Source organism: Pristiophorus japonicus, chromosome 1 (assembly GCF_044704955.1).
Source record: "Pristiophorus japonicus isolate sPriJap1 chromosome 1, sPriJap1.hap1, whole genome shotgun sequence".
Lineage (NCBI taxonomy): Eukaryota > Metazoa > Chordata > Chondrichthyes > Pristiophoridae > Pristiophorus > Pristiophorus japonicus.
The window spans coordinates 61,233,077-61,251,540 of NC_091977.1; the positions used below are offsets into that span (position 1 = coordinate 61,233,077).

An 18,464-nucleotide genomic window follows, 5' to 3' on the forward strand; every position below is an offset into this window, starting at 1 on the left:
CACTGTGCCATCAGAATACTAGAACCAAGGGTCTTGAGAAACGCACTGCTCTAGATAAAGTGACCAGTATGCGGATAATGTAAGTTGTGTATAAACACCACGCAGTCTTCTTTTCATATTGCATCAACTGTTTCAGCAATAAAATGCCTTTGTAGCCTCGGTGTGAAACCAAGGTAAAGTTTTCTTGGGGAAATTGGGTGGTAATCGGACAAAGTGCATGAAGGACTCTGAAATTATGTAGAATTCTCTTAACACATATTCCATAACCAGAATTTGTTTTCAATTATACCACTGCAGGTCATTGGGTTGCACTGTTGGAGAAAGAACTTTAATTTATAATAGTGTTTTTCATGTCTTCAGCATATTCCAAACTGCTTCACAGCCAAGTACTTTTGGAGTGCAGTCACTGTTATGTAGGCAACTGCTACAGCCAATCTACGTACATCAAGGTCTCACTAACAGCAGTGAGAATAAATGACCGGTTTATCTGTTTTGGCTATGTTAATTGAGGAATAAGTGCTACCTAGGACACCAGGAGAACTCTCCTACTCAAATAGTGCATGGGATCTTTTACATCCATCTAAACAGTGTCCGTCAGCCATAGCACACTCGCCTCTGAGTCACAATAGTTCTGGGTTCAAGACCCACTCCAGCGACTTGAGCACAAAAATCTAGACTGACACTCCAGTGCAGTGCTGAGGGAGTCCTGCACTATCTCAGATGCTGTATCTCAGATGAGATGTTAAACGAGGCCCTGTCTATCCTGTCGGGTGGATGTAAAAAATCCTATGACACTGTTTCGAAGAAGAGCAATAGAGTTATCCTCTGTGTCCTGGCCAATATTTATCCCACAATCAACATCACTAAAACAGATTATTCAGTCATTATCACATTGCTGTTTGTGGGAGCTGGCTGTGCGCAATTTGGCTGTCACATTTTCTACATTACAACAGTGACTACACTTTAGAAATTAATTAATTAGCTGTAAAGCGCTTTGGGACGTCTGGCGATCATGGTAAAAGTTATATAAATGCAAATCTTTCTTTGAACAGAAGGGGTCTTAGCTTAACAACTCATCTGAACATAAGAAATAGCAGGAGTAGGCCATTTGGCATCTCGAGCTTGCTCTGCCATTCAGTAAGATTATGGCTGATCTGATCATGGACTCAGCTCCACTTCCCTGCCCGCTCCCCATAACCCTTGACTCCCTTATCATTCAAAAATCTGTCTATCTCCGCCTTAAATATATTCAAAGACCCAGCCTCCACAGTTCTCTGGGATAGAGAATTCCAAAAATTCACAACCCTCAGAAGAAATTCCTCCACATTTCTGTTTTAAATGAGCGACCCCTTATTCTGAAACTTATTCCGAAGACAGCGTTAAAAGGAAATAGTGAGACTGGTATTGGTGTGTCTCTTATCATTTGACATTGACGATGCAGTTGTGTGCCTAGCCAGTATGTAACTTCTGTGTCATGTGGACATTACAGTAATTTTGGAAGAGAAATCAAAAATGAATGTTGATAAATGTCATTAACTTTCTATAGTTCAACAATACATCTTGGCATATGAAATAGATGTTACTAAAGGAAAGAGTAGGGCAGACAAGTGAGTAATTTGAGAGCAGCTTTGCTGGTTTGCATTGAATTTGTTTTTTGTTTTTTTAGTAGCAACCTGTTGAATTAAATGGTTAGGTTAGTGAATACAAAAAGCGATTTAGGCCTCTGTTAAAATGTTAAAAACACAGCAGATCAGCATTTAGGAAGAGAACCGACAAGTTAACATTTTGGGGTGCAAGCACTTCTTCAGAACTGCAATATAAGGCGAGCAGGCATATTTATACAATAATATAATTAACCAAGGGAGAGAGAGGCCTGGGGAATGCAAGAAAATGGGAGAGATAGAAAACCTGGGAGTCAGATATGAAATTAAAACCACGTTGAAAATGCGGATATAGCTAAAGTTTGAAGTTACTGAAATCATTGTTCAGACCAGGGGGTGGCAGCAGGCCTAGAAAGCTGAGGTACTGTTCTTGAAGCTTCATAAGAACACTGAGGCCGATGGGTTAGTATGGAAATGGGCAGATTAATTGGTAAGCCACTAATAGATCATGGTCGGACTTGCAGACAGAACGGAGGTGTCTAGCAAAACGATCACCTAATCTGCATTTGGTTTCTCCAATGTATAGGAGACTGTACTGTGAGAAGCGAATACAGTGTGCTAGGTTGGAAGAAGTATATGATGCCTCACATGGAAGGAGTGTTTGAGACCCTGGACAGTGATGTAGGAGGAGATGAATGGTCAGGCGTTGCATCTCTTACATTCACATGGGAAGGTGACAAGAAAGGGGAGCTGGAGGTTCCTTTGAAAAATGAAGAGGGCCACAGATGACATGTTTGATGGTGAGATCAGGATTTAGGTGGTGGTGATGTAGGTGAATGTGGAGGCTGATGGGCACTGTCACATTGAGGGAGGACATAAGGGAAGAAGCACGAGAAATGGGACAGACCCAGTCCAGGGTCATGTGGACCACAGCAGTGGGGGATTCTTTAGCTGAGGAGAAAGGACATTTCAGAAGCTCTAGTACAGAAGGTAAATTCATCAGGATTGATTCAACAGATAGGAACTGGGAGAAAGGGATGGGGTCATTACAGGACTCGGTTGGAAGACTGGATAGTATTACAAGCGTAGCATAAGAAATCCTTTTGCAGCGTAGGACTTGCAAAGAGTGGAAAGCACTCCAGTGATACCAAACCAGCTTTCCATGTGACTGATTCACAAACCTGCATGCTATCAAGGATGCTGAAGTGCTTACAATGTCTTCTGACCTGTCATGTTCATATTTCTGCTAGGTTCCTATTGGCGGAGAAGAGAGGATGAAAGATTTTCCTTCCCTGGTATCTCAGGACATTGAGTTGGATGGAATTGGTACCCTTGAGGCTGTAGCTGACATCAAGCTCTCTTCAGCAGGTATTATCAATTTTTGAGATGTTTAAGACAACAAGATCTAAAAATTGATGCACAGCTAGGCTTATCAAATCTATTCTATTGCAATATGAGAGTCTCATAAATATATTCTCTAACATTCATATAATAGGTTTTGTATACATAAATCTATAGCAGAAACAAACACAAAATCAAGTGTTCTACTCCCATTGGCCAAATAAAGATCCCACAGAAAAACTGCAATTTCTTTAATCATGACCCAGCTGAATATGTATCTGTACAAATAACGTAAATGAATCCTGTAAAATTTGTTGCATCACTACAAATAATATTAATTTGCCTGTCAGTGTATGTTAGAAATCCCTCAAGATGGTTCCCATCACAGATGCAGCCCCTGCTTCTGGAGCCTGGAGTTCGAGTTCTGCAGCATTTCCCATGCTCAGTGTCAACCATGTAACAGTGTTACTCTGTGCACGTCACACTAGACGGCATTGCTGTCCTGGTGACAGTTTCAAGAATGCAGCTCAAAGATGCCTCTTTCTACTCCATTTGAATACAGTACTGAACAGAGGGTAAAGCTTAAGGCAGCTACTCTTTGAATAGCTAGTCTAGCTCAGCCATAGCTATACTCTGATGCTTTAAATACACAAATCCATTTTCTTATATAGCCTGATGGAAATTGGATTCATATTTTCTCAACATCTGCTTACACAATTCACTGTGGCCAGTACTATTAAATGGGTAAGCCTCTACCTCTCTCGGTCTAGTGATTTAATTTTAACATGCAGTACATGCTCTCCATCCCTGCTACCGTACTTTGCTCCCTGACCCAGAATGGAACACACACTAAACATCGCAAGAACCCTATGGGTACCAGGTGACCAGTGAGCACGGAGCATATTCAGATCTATGGCAGCTGAGGTACAAGTATTTCAGACGTGTACTGCATATTCAGTTAACTACAGGGTATATTTATATGTAAAATACAAATATTGCTGTCAAAATTTAGCTTGTTTAAAGCCACAGTGCTTTGAAAGAGATATAATGTTTATAAATCAATCTCTGGTGTTGTCCAAGGTCAGGTAAAATGCAGATCTCTGTTGCTAAATGGCATACTGTTATTAAAAACCCACACTGTGGGTGCAGAGTGACTCTTACTAATATTTACAGTGTCAACGTTTGACTAGGCATCACTACAGCTATTTATAGCATGAATCGCTGTAGAATTTGTGTCTGTCAGATGGTGGAAACTTTTCCTGAATTTTTAAGGAATCCCAAAAAACATCAAGACAACTCAGTGGGAATTTTAAAAGTATTAATAGTGCATCTCAGATTTTTAAAATAAAGGATTTTTTGTCGTTTGGGGAAGGGGCGATAAAAGTCCTGATTTAACAACATCCCCTTACCAGACGAAGAGAAAAAAAGAGTGGGTTCAGTTATTCTGAGCTTCTTCGACATTTACTATTGACTAATTTCAGAGCTACATTGGCGGAACACAAGGACTATGTCATCTGTTCTTTTGATGTGGTATTTAGGGGCAGGGAAGTTGGGGGGCCATGAGTAATATTCCTTATGGATCGATTAATGTCCTCAAGTCTGCCCGCTCTGAGCTGAGAGAAACATTGGATTGGAGAACTTGGAATGTTGAGAAATTGAATATTTCTGTACCTCCTGCCCCACTTTTTAGCTGTGAGAGGGCAGACTGAAATAACTGGTCAAATGTTTAGGGGCTATTTCAGCAGTGTATATTAGGTTCAAATGCTTTTAAACCTAGATGGAATAACCAGTGTGTTTAAAGTTAATTGTACTGTAATGTGGAGAATTCTAGTTGGCTATACTGAACAATGACTTCAGTAACTTCAAACAGTAAGAAGATTCAGACACTTGGGTGTTTTGCAGAACTCTTGTAACAAATGTCTAATCTTTTGTGGTTACCTTTTTTCAGGCTGGGTTGCAGTGACAGCTCATTTAGAAGATAAAATTCAGCTTCGAGCCTATACTCCTGCAGGAATCAGCTTAACAGTTGAGAAGCCACCTCTTCTACCGTTCATTGTCAGTGTTAAAGGAAAACGAGTAAGAAAATCTCCAGCCTATAAACTTAAAAGGCCATTACCCATTGTGCAAAACCTGCGATCAGTCCCTGCATCCAAAACATAGCCAGCAAGAAGAAAGAAATGATGCAAGATATTTATAAAAGTGACTATTCCAGGGCTGAGAATTAAATATACACCCAAAGACTGAGCTGTTCATTGATGGCTCCCGTTGTGTAAGTTACTTTGTTTTGCTGTGATTTTGGAAACTCCTTATGAGCTGACTGACATGTGAATAAGTTAATTCTCCTAATGAAGGATTTACTGATTTCCAGGAGGGATTTTGGCCCCAAGTTTCCACATGATTTGCTCCTGATTTTTAGGAGCAACTGGTGTAGAACGGAGTATCTTAGAAATCGTAATTCTCCACATTTAGTTTTCTGCAGTTCTAGTCAGGTAGAACAGTTTCACTTTGGAACAGAATTTTTTTTCCAAAAGGGGGCGTGTCCGGCCACTGACGCCTGATTTCAAAGTTTCCACAGTGAAAACGTACTCCAAACTAACTTAGAATGGAGTAAATGAAGATTTTTGTACGCTTGAAAAAACCTTGTCTACACTTTAAAAAATCAGGCGCAGGTTACAAATCAGGCGTAGGGAATAGTGGGGGGGGGGCGGTGTTAAAGGGAAGTTTACAAACATTAAACACTTCAGTTTTACAAATAAAGAGCCATCATCAATAATAAATGATAAATACATCAATAAATCAACCAATAAATCAATCAAAAAAATTTAATAAGAAATATATATTTTTTTTAAATCAATAAATAAAACATTTTCTACTTACCGACTGCAACACCGGGAGCTTGGGGGGGGGGGGGGGGGGGGGGTGGAAGGAGAAGGGGGTGGGAGACTGAACGGGCCGGGCCCGAGACCCCCTCCCACACAGTTTCGGGCGCCTGGAGCTACTGCACTTGCGTGCCCACTGTAGCGCACATGTGCAGAGGTCCCGGCACTGTTTTCAGCGCAGGGACCTGGCTCTGCCCCCTACAGCTCGTGCTGCGCTGCGCCGAGGGCCAGAGGACCTGCAGGGAGGTGGAGAATACGGAGGGTTTTTTTAGGCGCCGTTTTCGGCGCGACAAACAGGCGCCCAGCTCTGAGGGGCACCTTTTCGCCGTGTGTGGAAACTTGGGGCCTTTAAGTGGAATCATACCTGAAAGCAGAAGAATTTTATTTTTCTGAGTTGTACAATCTGACAGAATTGAGAATAAATAAATGCACAAAATCCTGACCTCATCTAAAACTGATGAATGGGGTTAAACAGTGTTCTGCACAAATATTTAAACTAAATTTTATCCCCATATGCATGTGAGTTTAAAAGAAATACTGCTCTCCATTTTGTTCGTTCTTTCCTGTTCACTCTGAACAGGGCAATTAATTCCTTGGCAAATTCATTTGTAATTCTAAGAACTGAGGTCAAGGCAAATCACAGCAAGAGGACTTTCCTACTTTGTTTTTTCTCACATACCTTAATGGGAAGGAGCAGAAAATAGTTTATAATATTTATATGGTTAAAACTGTTTAACCAGAAGACAGATTTCCAACTGTTTTTGCACTTCATTCATTTCTATTTGTATATGTAACCTGTACTAACAGGTAGTGTTTGTAAAATGTGTATATAATAATTGTACCCTGAGGCTACAGTGGTTTTTAGTGCAAGTGAAGCTTGATCATTTTCTTGTGTTGCCTGTGTTTCTGTTCACTTACTGGTGTTGCCTCAAATAACTTGCTTGTCGTACCTTATGAAGTGTGAAGTGTTTTTGTCGATGTGCTTATCCTCTGCTCACCACTTTTCTCAATGCCATAGCTGTGAGTGGCAACTTTCCACGTGGGGAATGGTGGCCATGTCCCATATCTTCGCATTTTGTGGCACGGCATAGAATCATAGAATGATACAGTGTGAATGTTTAAAAATGTATAGAGACATTGAAGTTGAGAACGTGGGAAGTGTATAGGGACAGTATAAGCTAACAAAGAATTCATGGAGGAATAGCCATGACATCTCAGACTCGAGACTGCGAAATGTTACAACACTAACACATATTGAAACAAAACCCACAGCTTGCAGAAAAACCTCAAGATCTTATTAAATCATGTTATTAACCTGAAACATTAACAGAAGGTCTTTGTTTAAAATCAGACCATACTTAGGTCGGCTTATGAGTGGACAAAGGGAAAGAGGGATCTAAGAGGATAGGCTGGACTAGGATGTCACTCTAGCCCTATCTTGTTATCTTTTGCCGAAAATGTATAACCATCGTGCCTTTACAATGTAACGTCACTTTGTCCGTAGGAAGTGGGTGCGCTCGAACAGACATTCCTTCTGTCTGATAAAGTCCCCGATCGGGATTTGCTTTTTAAATAAAAGCTTGCTTTGTTTAAAGCACAAACGTATTTGTTTCAGTAATTTTGCTGAACCAGATTGAGGTAAAAGAATCCAGAAATCAACAACAGGACAGAACAAGGCTATTTGTCCCATCGAGCATGTGCTAGCTTTTTGGTAGAGCTATCCAATTAGTTCTGCTCTTTCCCCATAGACCTGTAAATGTTTTCCCTTCGAGTATTTATCCAATTCCCTTGAATCTGCTTCCCCACCTCTCAGGCAGTGCATTCCAGATCATCATAACTCACTACGTACATTTTTTTCCTCGTGTTGTTTCTGGTTCTTTTGCCATTCACTTTAAATCTGTGTCCTCTGTTTACTGACCCTTCTGCCGCAAGAAAGTTTCTCATTTACTCTAATCAAATCGTTTGACATTAAACACTATCAAATCTCCTCTTAACCTTCTCTGCACTAAGGAGAATAACCCAGCTTCTCCAGTCTCTCCATTTAACTGAAGACTCTCATCCCTGGTACCATTGGAATAAATCTCTTCTGCATTCTCCCTAAAGCTTTGATATCCTTCCTAAGATGTGGTGCCCAAAATTGAACACACTACTCCAGCTGAGGCCTAACTAGTGTTTTATAAAGGTTTAGCAAAACTTCCTTGCTTTTGTTTTCTATGCCTCTATTAATAAAACAAGGGATCCTATATATCTTAACAGCCTGCTCAACTTGTCCTGCCACCTTAAAATATTTCTGTACATACACCCCCAGGTCATTTATTTTATATTGCTTCTCCTCATTCTTCCTACCAAAATGTATAACTTCACACTTCTCTACATTAAATTTAATCAGCCACGTGTCTGCCCATTTTACCGGTCTGTCGTTGTGTACTCTTGAAGTCTGTTACTATACTCCTCATTGTTTACAATATACATTTTGTGTCATCTGCAAACTTTGAAATTATGCCCTGTATACCCACATCCAGGTCATTAATATATCAAAAAGAGCAGTACAAATACCAACCCCGGGGAACACCCTTCCATATTTCCTTCCAAATTTGAAAATCAACTGTTCACCACTACTCTGCTATCTGTCCCTTAGCCAATTTTGTATCCACATAGCCACTGTCCATTTAAATCCATGGGCTATAATTTTGCTAACAACCCATTACCTATTTGCTCGCTGACATAAATTGGCTCCTGGTTAAGCAACGCCTCGATTTCAATATTCTCATCCTTATTTACAAATCCCTGCATGACCTTGCCCCTCCCTATCTCTGTAATCTCCTTCAGCCTCACAACCCTCAAATGTCTGCACTCCTCAAATTCTTCCCTCTTGAGCATCCCTGCTTATAACTGATCAACCATTGGTAGCTGTGCCTTCAGCTGCCTGGGCCCTAAGCTCTGGAACGCCCTCCCTAAAGCTCTCTACCTCTCTTTCCTCCTTTTAAGACGCTCCTTAAAACCTACTTCATTGATCAAGCTTGGTCATCTGTCGTAATTTCTTCTTGTGTGGCTCGGTGTCAAATTTATTTGTTTTGTCTTCTAACACTGCTGTGAAGCACCTTGGGATGTTTTACAGGTTCAACATAAGAACATAAGAATTAGGAACAGGAGTAGGCCATCTAGCCCCTTGAGCCTGCTCCGCCATTCAATAAGATCATGGCTGATCTGGCCGTGGACACAGCTCCACTTACCCGCCCTCTCCCTGTAACCCTTAATTCCCTTATTGGTTAAAAATCTATCTATCTGTGACTTGAATACATTCAATGAGCTAGCCTCAACTGCTTCCTTGGGCAGAGAATTCCACAGATTCACAACCCTCTGGGAGAAGAAATTCCTTCTCAACTCGGTTTTAAATTGGCTCCCCCGTATTTTGAGGCTGTGCCCCCTAGTTCTAGTCTCCCCCATCAATGGAAACAACCTCTCTGCCTCTATCTTGTCTATCCTTTTCATGATTTTAAATGTTTCTATAAGATCACCCCTGATCCATCTGAACTCCCAACGAGTAAAGACCCAGTCTACTCAATCTATCATCATAAGGTAACCCCCTCATCTCCAGAGGCAGCCTAGTGAATCGTCTCTGTACCCCCTCCAAAGCTAGTATATCCTTCCTTAAGTAGGGTGACCAAAACTGCACGCAGTACTCCAGGTGCGGCCATACCAATACCCTATACAGTTGCAGCAGGACCACCCTGCTTTTGTACTCCATCCCTCTCGCAATGAAGGCCAACATTCCATTTGCCATCCTGATTACCTGCTGCACCTGCAAACTAACTTTTTGGGATTCATGCACAAGGACCCCCAGGTCCCTCTGCACCTCAGCATGTTGTAATTTCTCCCCATTCAAATAATATTCCCTTTTACTGTTTTTTTTTCCTAAGGTGGATGACCTCACACTTTCCGACATTGTATTCCATCTGCCAAACCTTCGCCCATTCGCTTAACCTATCCAAATCTCTTTGCAGCCTCTCTGTGTCCTCTACACAACCTGCTTTCCCACTAATCTTAATGTCATCTGCAAATTTTGTTACACTACACTCTGTCCCCTCTTCCAGGTCATCAATGGATATTGTAAACTGTTGTGGTCCCAGCACTGATCCCTGTGCAACACCACTAACCACCGATTTCCAACCCGAAAAGGACCCATTTATCCCGACTCTCTGCTTTCTGTTCGCCAGCCAATTCTCTATCCATGCTAATACATTTCCTCTGACTCCGCGTACCTCTATCTTCTGCAGTAACCTTTTGTGTGGCACCTTATCGAATGCCTTTTGGAAATCTAAATACACCACATCCATCGGTACACCTCTATCCACCATGCTTGTTATATCCTCAAAGAATTCCAGTAAATTAGTTAAACATGATTTCCCCTTCATGAATCCATGCTGCGTCTGCTTGATTGCACTATTCCTATCGAGATGTCCCGCTATTTCTTCCTCAATGATAGTTTCAAGCATTTTCCCTACTACAGATGTTAAACTAACTTGCCTATAGTTACCTGCCTTTTGTCTGCCCCCTTTTTTAAACAGAGGCGTTACATTAGCTGCTTTCCAATCCGCTGGGACCTCCCCAGAGTCCAGAGAATTTTGGTAGATTATAATGAATGCATCTGCTGTAACTTCCGCCATCTCTTTTAATACCCTGGGATGCATTTCATCAGGACCAGGGGACTTGTCTACCTTGAGTCCCATTAGCCTGTCCAGCACTACCCCGCTAGTGATAGTGATTGTCTCAAGGTCCTCCCTTCCCACATTCCCGTGACCAGCAATTTTTGGCATGGTTTTTGTGTCTCCACTGTGAAGACCGAAGCAAAATAATTGTTTAAGGTCTCAGCCATTTCCACATTTCCCATTATTAAATCCCCCTTCTCATCTTCTAAGGGACCAACATTTACTTTAGTCACGCTTTTCTGTTTTATATATCTAAAAGCTTTTACTATCTGTTTTTAATGTTTTGTGCAAGTTTACCTTCGTAATCTATCTTTCCTTTCTTTATTGCTTTTTTAGTCATTCTTTGCTGTTGTTTAAAATTTTCCCAATCCTCTTGTTTCCCACTAACCTTGGCCACCTTATACGCATTGGTCTTTGATTTGATACTCTCCTTTATTTCCTTGGTTATCCATGGCTGGTTATCCCTTCTCTTACCGCCCTTCTTTTTCACTGGAATATATTTCTGTTGCGCACTATGAAAGAGCTCCTTAAAAGTCCTCCACTGTTCCTCAATTGTGCCACTGTTTAGTCTGTGTTTCCAGTCTACTTTAGCCAACTCTGCCCTCATCCCACTGTAGTCCCCTTTGTTTAAGCAAAGTATGCTCGTTTCTGACACAACTTCCTCACCCTCAATCTGTATTACAAATTCAACCATACTGTGATCACTCATTCCGAGAGGATCTTTTACTCGGAGATCGTTTATTATTCCTGTCACATTACACAGGACCAGATCTAAGATAGCTTGCTCCCTTGTAGGTTCTGTTACATACTGTTCTAAGAAACAATCCCGTATGCATTCTATGAATTCCTCCTCCAGGCTACCCCGTGCGATTTGAGTTGACCAATCGATATGTAGGTTAAAATCCCCCATGACTACTGCCATTCCTTTTTCACATGCCTCCATTATTCCCTTGATTATTGCCCGCCCCACCGTGAAGTAATTATTTGGGGCCCATAAATTACGCCCACCAGTGACTTTTTCCCCTTACTATCGCTAATCTCCACCCACAATGATTCAACATTTTGTTCATTAGAGCCAATATCGTCTCTCACAACTGCCCTGATATCATCCTTTATTAACAGAGCTACCCCACCTCCTTTCCCTTCTTGTCTATCTTTCTGAATTGTCAGATACCCCTGTATGTTTAATTCCCAGTCTTGGCCAACCTGCAACCATGTTTCTGTAATGGCCACCAAATCATACCCATTTGTACTGATTTGTGCCGTCAACTAATTTACTTTATTTCGAATGCTGCGTGCATTTAGGTAGAGTGTTTTAATCCTAGTTTTTAAACCATGATTTTTAGTTTTGACCCCTCCTGCAGCCCCTTTATATTCAGTGGCCCTTTTTGTTTTTTGCCTTGTGTTTCTCTGCCCTCCACTTTTACTCATCTCCTTTCTGTCTTTTGCTTTTGTCTCCTTTTTGTTTCCCTCTGTCTCCCTGCATTGGTTACCATCCCCCTGCCATATTAGTTTAACTCCTCCCCTACAGCACTAGCAAACAATCCCCCTAGGACATTGGTTCCGGTCCTGCCCAGGTTTGTACTGGTCCCACCTCCCCCAGAACCTGTTCCAATGCCCCAGGAATTTGAATCCCTCCCTACTGCACCACTGCTCAAGCCACGTATTCATCTGCGCTATCCTGCAATTCCTACTCTGACAAGCACGTGGCACTGGTAGCAATCCCGAGATTACTACTTTTGAGGTCCTACTTTTTAATTTAGCTCCTAGCTCCTTAAATTCGTCTCGTAGGACCTCATCCCTTTTTTTAATTTTACCTATGTCGTTGGTACCAATGTGCACCACGACAACTGGTTGTTCTCCCTCCCTTTTTAGAATGTCCTGCACCCGCTCTGAGACATCCTTGACCCTTGCACCAGGGAGGCAACATACCATCCTGGAGTCTCGGTTGCGGCAGCAGAAACGCCTATCTATGCCCCTTACAATTGAATCCCCTATCACTATCGCTCTCCCACTCTTTTTCCTGCCTTCCTGTGCAATAGAGCCAGCCATGGTGCCATGAACTTGGCTGCTGCTTCCCTCCCCTGATGAGTCATCCCCCTCAACAGTACTCAAAGCGGTGTATCTGTTTTGCAGGAGGATGACCGCAGGGGACCCCTGCACTACCTTCCTTGCACTGCTCTTCCTGCTGGTCTTCCATTCCCTAGCTGGCTGTGGACCCTTCACCTGCGGTAAGACCAACTCGCTACACGTGCTTCTCACGTCATTCTCACCATCGTGGATGCTCCAGAGTGAATCCACCCTCAGCTCCAATTCCGCAACGCGGTCCGTTAGGAGCTGGAGGCGGATACACTTCCCGCACACATAGTCGTCAGGGACACCGGAAGTGTCCCTGAGTTCCCACATGATACAGGAGGAGCATATCAAGCAACCTCTTTTATCCGACACCCTCGGGACCTGGTCTGTGCCAGATAAGAGATTTTGCCAGACAAGGCGTGGTCACATTAAATTGGATGGTACAGATTCTGAGCAAGGGAATAGCAGGGTTGGCTGGCTTGGGGCTGGGAGTGTGGCGGAGAGGGGGGGAGAGATCGCGGGGTCAGGTCAGCGATTGCGGGAGTCAGCAGCGAGAAAGGATTTCAAATTGTTCATATTGGAGTTCTGTGATGCACCACTCGGTGGCTGGGAATGTTGCCGGACGAGGGGTGGTGCCGGATAAGGGAGTCCTAGATAAGGGAGGTTCAACCTATACTATGTTAAAGGCGCTATATAAATACAAGTTGTTGATACGTTGTCAAACATCTTTTGAAAGTCCATATACACATACACAACATCAACCGCATTACCCTCATCAATCCCCTCCATTACTTTATTAAAGAACTCAATCAATTTAGTCAAACACAGTTTGTCTTTAACAAATCCGTGCTAGCTTTCATTTATTAGCCCATACTTTTCCAAATGCCAATTAATTTTATCTTGATTATTGTCTTTAAAAGTTTCCCCGCCACCAATGTTGGGCTGACGAGCTTGTAATTGCCGAGTTTATCCCGCTCCCCTTTTTTGAACAGAGATGTAACATTTGCAGTCCGCTGGCACCACCCCCATATCTAAGGAGGATTGGAAGATTGTAGCCAGAGCATCTGCAATTTACTCACCTCAGTAATCTAGGATGCATCTCATCCGACTGGGTGATCTTTTTACGTTGAGGACTGCCAACATTTTAAGTTCCTCTTTATCTATTTTTATCCTCTCCAATATCGCTACTATCTCCTCCTTTACTGCTTCATTGGCAGCATCCTCTTTTCTCGTGAAGACAGGTGCAAAGTACTTATTTAGTAACTCAGCAATGTCCTCTGCCTCCACAAGAAGATCTCCTTTGTAGTCCCTAAATGGCCCCAACCTTTGACAAACTTTTTACTATTTACATGTTAACAACCAACCCAAAAGTATTTTTTAATGTTAATTATGCATCTATTCTCATACTCTCTCTGACCCTCTTACTCCCTTTTTTAGATCTCTACTTTCTATATTCAGCTTAGATCTCTATTATGAACCTTGTATTTGTCATAAGCCTTTGGTTTTTGTATCATTTGAATCTGTATCTTCAGTCATCCTGGAGCTCTAGCTTTGGATGCCCTTTCCCCCTCATGGGAATGTGTCTATTCTGTACCTGAACTATCTCCCCTTTGTAGGCCTCCCATTGTTCAATTACTGTTTTGCCGACCAATTTTTGATTTCAATCCACCTGGGCCAGATTCCTTTTCAACTCCCTGAAGTTCGCCCTCCTAGAGTTAACATAGAAACATAGAAAATAGGTGCAGGAGCTGGCCATTCAGCCCTTCTAGCCTGCACCGCCATTCAATGAGTTCATGGCTGAACATGAAACTTCAGTACCTCCTTCCTGCTTTCTCGCCATAACCCTTGATCCCCCGAGTAGTAAGGATGACATCTAACTCCTTTTTGAATATATTTAGTGAATTGGCCTCAACTACTTTCTGTGGTAGAGAATTCCACAGGTTCACCACTTTCTGGGTGAAGTAGTTTCTCCTCATCTCGGTCCTAAATGGCTTACCCCTTATCCTCAGACTGTGACCCCTGGTTCTGGACTTCCCCAACATTGGGAACATTCTTCCTGCATCTAACCTGTCTAAACCCGTCAGAATTTTAAACGTTTCCATGAGGTCCCCTCTCATTCTTCTGAACTCCAGTGAATACAAGCCCAGTTGATCCAGTCTTTCTTGATAGGTCAGTCCCGCCATCCCGGGAATCAGTCTGGTGAATCTTCGCTGCACTCCCTCAATAGCAAGAATGTCCTTCCTCAAGTTAGGAGACCAAAACTGTACACAATACTCCAGGTGTGGCCTCACCAAGGCCCTGTACAACTGTAGCAACACCTCCCTGCCCCTGTATTCAAATCCCCTCGCTATGAAGGCCAACATGCCATTTGCTTTCTTAACCGCCTGCTGTACCTGCATGCTAACCTTCAATGACTGATGTACCATGACACGCAGGTCTCGTTGCACCTTCCCTTTTCCTAATCTGTCACCATTCAGATAATAGTCTGTCTCTCTGTTTTTACCACCAAAGTGGATAACCTCACATTTATCCACATTATACTTCATCTGCCATGCATTTGCCCACTCACCTAACCTATCCAAGTCACTCTGCAGCCTAATAGCATCCTCCTCGCAGCTCACACTGCCACCCAACTTAGTGTCATCCGCAAATTTGGAGATACTGCATTTAATCCCCTCGTCTAAATCATTAATGTACAATGTAAACAGCTGGGGCCCCAGCACAGAACCTTGCGGCACCCCACTAGTCATTGCCTGCCATTCTGAAAAGTACCCGTTTACTCCTACTCTTTGCTTCCTGTCTGACAACCAGTTCTCAATCCACATCAGCACACTACCCCCAATCCCATGTGCTTTAACTTTGCACATTAATCTCTTGTGTGGGACCTTGTCGAAAGCCTTCTGAAAGTCCAAATATACCACATCAACTGGTTCTCCTTTGTCCACTTTACTGGAAACATCCTCAAAAAATTCCAGAAGATTTGTCAAGCATGATTTCCCTTTCACAAATCCATGCTGACTTGGACCTATCATGTCACCATTTTCCAGATGCACTGCTATGACATCCTTAATAATTGATTCCATCATTTTACCCACTACTGAGGTCAGGCTGACCGGTCTATAATTTCCTGTTTTCTCTCTCCCTCCTTTTTTAAAAAGTGGGGTTACATTGGCTACCCTCCACTCCATAGGAACTGATCCAGAGTCAATGGAATGTTGGAAAATGACTGTCAATGCATCCACTATTTCCAAGGCCACCTCCTTAAGTACTCTGGGATGCAGTCCATCAGGCCCTGGGGATTTATCGGCCTTCAATCCCATCAATTTCCCCAACACAATTTCTCGACTAATAAAGATTTCCCTCAGTTCCCCCTCCTTACTAGACCCTTTGACCCCTTTTATATCCGGAAGGTTGTTTGTATCCTCCTTAGTGAATACCAAACCAAAGTACTTGTTCAATTGGTTTGCCATTTCTTTGTTCCCCGTTATGACTTCCCCTGATTCTGACTGCAGGGGACCTACGTTTGTCTTTACTAACCTTTTTCTCTTTACATACCTATAGAAACTTTTGCAATCCGCCTTAATGTTCCCTGCAAGCTTCTTCTCGTACTCCATTTTCCCTGCCCTAATCAAACCCTTTGTGCTCCTCTGCTGAGTTCTAAATTTCTCCCAGTCCCCAGGTTCGCTGCTATTTCTGGCCAATTTGTATGCCACTTCCTTGGCTTTAATACTATCCCTGATTTCCCTAGATAGCCACGGTTGAGCCACCTTCCCTTTTTTATTTTTACGCCAGACAGGAATGTACAATTGTTGTAATTCATCCATGCGGTCTCTAAATGTCTGCCATTGCCCATCCACAGTCAACCCCCTAAGTATAATTCGCCAATCTATCCTAGCCAATTCACGCCTCATACCTTCAAAGTTACCCTTCTTTAAGTTCTGGACCATGGCCTCTGAATTTACTGTTTCATTCTCCATCCTAATGCAGAATTCCACCATATTATGGTCACTCTTCCCCAAGGGGCCTCGCACAATGAGATTGCTAATTAATCCTCTCTCATTACACAACACCCAGTCTAAGATGGCCTGCCCCCTAGTTGGTTCCTCAACATATTGGTCTAGAAAACCATCCCTTATGCACTCCAGGAAATCCTCCTCCACCGTATTGCTTCCAGTTTGGCTAGCCCAATCTATGTGCATATTAAAGTCACCCATTATAACTGCTACACCTTTATTTTTACGCTTGATTGTTCCTTTTGTTCTTTTTCTTAACTATTCTAAACCTGATATTATGATCACTGTTCCCCAAATTCTCCAACACTGAAACATGCTCCATTTGTCCCACTTCATTCCCCAGAGCTAGATCCAGTACTGCTTCCTTCCTTGTTGGGTTGGAAACACACAGATCAAGAAAGTTCTTGTACACATTTCTGGAATTCGCCCCTATCTTTGCCCTTTACATGGTTACTATCCTAATCTGTATGAGGATAATCACCCATTATTACTATGTAGTTCTTGCATCTTTCTGTAATTTGCCCCTCTATTTCCTTTCCACTATTTGATGGCCTATACTATAAGCACAGTAGCGTAATAATCCTCTGTTGTCCCTTAATTCTAACCAAATAGATTCTGTCTGTGACCCCTCAACTACATAATTCCTTTCCACTGCTATTATCGTTTCTTTGATCAATACTACGATCCCTCCTTTTTTTTTTAACCACCTTTCCTGAATACCTTGTAGCCAGGATATTAATTTCCCAATCTTTGAGCCAGGTCTCTATTATTGCCACTATAGGTTGAACGGTTGAATGAGGCCGGTGTTCAACCTGCCAAAGGGACTCCTGGCCGGCACTCGAAAGAACCCAAGTGGTGGCGTTCGACCCAACGTCTCATACTCCCAACCAACTTTTCATCAACTATTAAACTTTTAATCAACTTTTAAACTTATTAAACAATTTGGGAGAACTTTTAAAACTTACATTTTAGACTCTTAATCGAAATACTTTTAAATCTCTTATTAATCTACATCTTTGACTTTTTAACAACTTTTAGAAATTTTTTAAATTGGGGAAACTTTTATAATCTATTGATTTAAATATTAGACTTTTTAACAACTCTTAAAGATTCTCAATTTGTTTAAAAAGTTTCTATCAACTTTTAACTTTTAAAATAACTTTGGAAGTCACCTTACTATCTGTCCCCCAACCAAGCCTCGGACCATCTACCATCAATGGCGCTACTCGGCACCGAGCTTGCAGCCAACACTTCACCGCAGGCAATTAAGTTTATAGAGCAGTACCTGGTCTCCAGGTGCCTTGGACCCCCTTGCCACTGGACCAAGGCCTTGTTCAGCTAAGCCCGTGTGGTTGCTGGTGTGTTAAAAGAACTCACGCACAGGCATCTTCCACTTCGTCAGTATGAAGTTCGGGACCTGGAATGTCAGGACCCTCATGGACAATCCCAAAAGCAACAGGCCGGAACGCCGCACCTCCATAGTTCCCCGGGAACTCAGACGTTTTGACATTGACATCGCCGCCCTAAGTGAGACCCGGCGGACAGAAAAAAGGCCAGTTGAAGGAACATGGAACATGGTGGAGGTTGCATCTTCTGGAAAGGGAAACCAGAGGCAGAACGCCGCCTTCATGGAGTCGGCTTTGCCGTCAAGAATGAGCTGGTGAACTGCCTCAAAGACACCCCGTGTGGCGTTAACGAATGCCTCGTGACTCTCTGGTTCCGGGATAGGGTAAAACAATGCGCCACAGTCATCAGTGCATACGCCCCTACACTCGATGAAACGGATGAGGCTAAAGAGGGTTTTTAATAACAACCTCGAGACATCCTTGTCCCGCATCCCCAAGG

The 18,464-nt window shown here is 42.6% G+C and overlaps 1 protein-coding gene across 3 annotated transcripts in view; it reads left to right on the forward strand.

Annotated features, from left to right (window-relative positions):
• The window catches only part of noa1 (nitric oxide associated 1), a 38,250-nt gene extending 25,500 nt beyond the window's left edge, over window positions 1-12,750 (forward strand). The window contains exons 6-8 of one of the 3 annotated variants that reach the window (XR_011593291.1): window positions 2,852-2,969; window positions 4,891-5,211; window positions 12,667-12,750. Coding sequence is in view for 1 of the 3 variants with exons in the window: in XM_070880157.1 (XP_070736258.1) it covers window positions 2,852-2,969; window positions 4,891-5,102 (330 nt within the window). In the remaining 2 variants the exon portion in view is untranslated. Of the gene's footprint in view, window positions 1-2,851; window positions 2,970-3,778; window positions 3,867-4,890; window positions 5,845-12,666 lie in introns of those variants that run through there. The other 2 variants (XR_011593292.1, XM_070880157.1) reach the window with 2 other exon arrangements.
• Window positions 12,751-18,464: the final 5,714 nt, after the last annotated feature.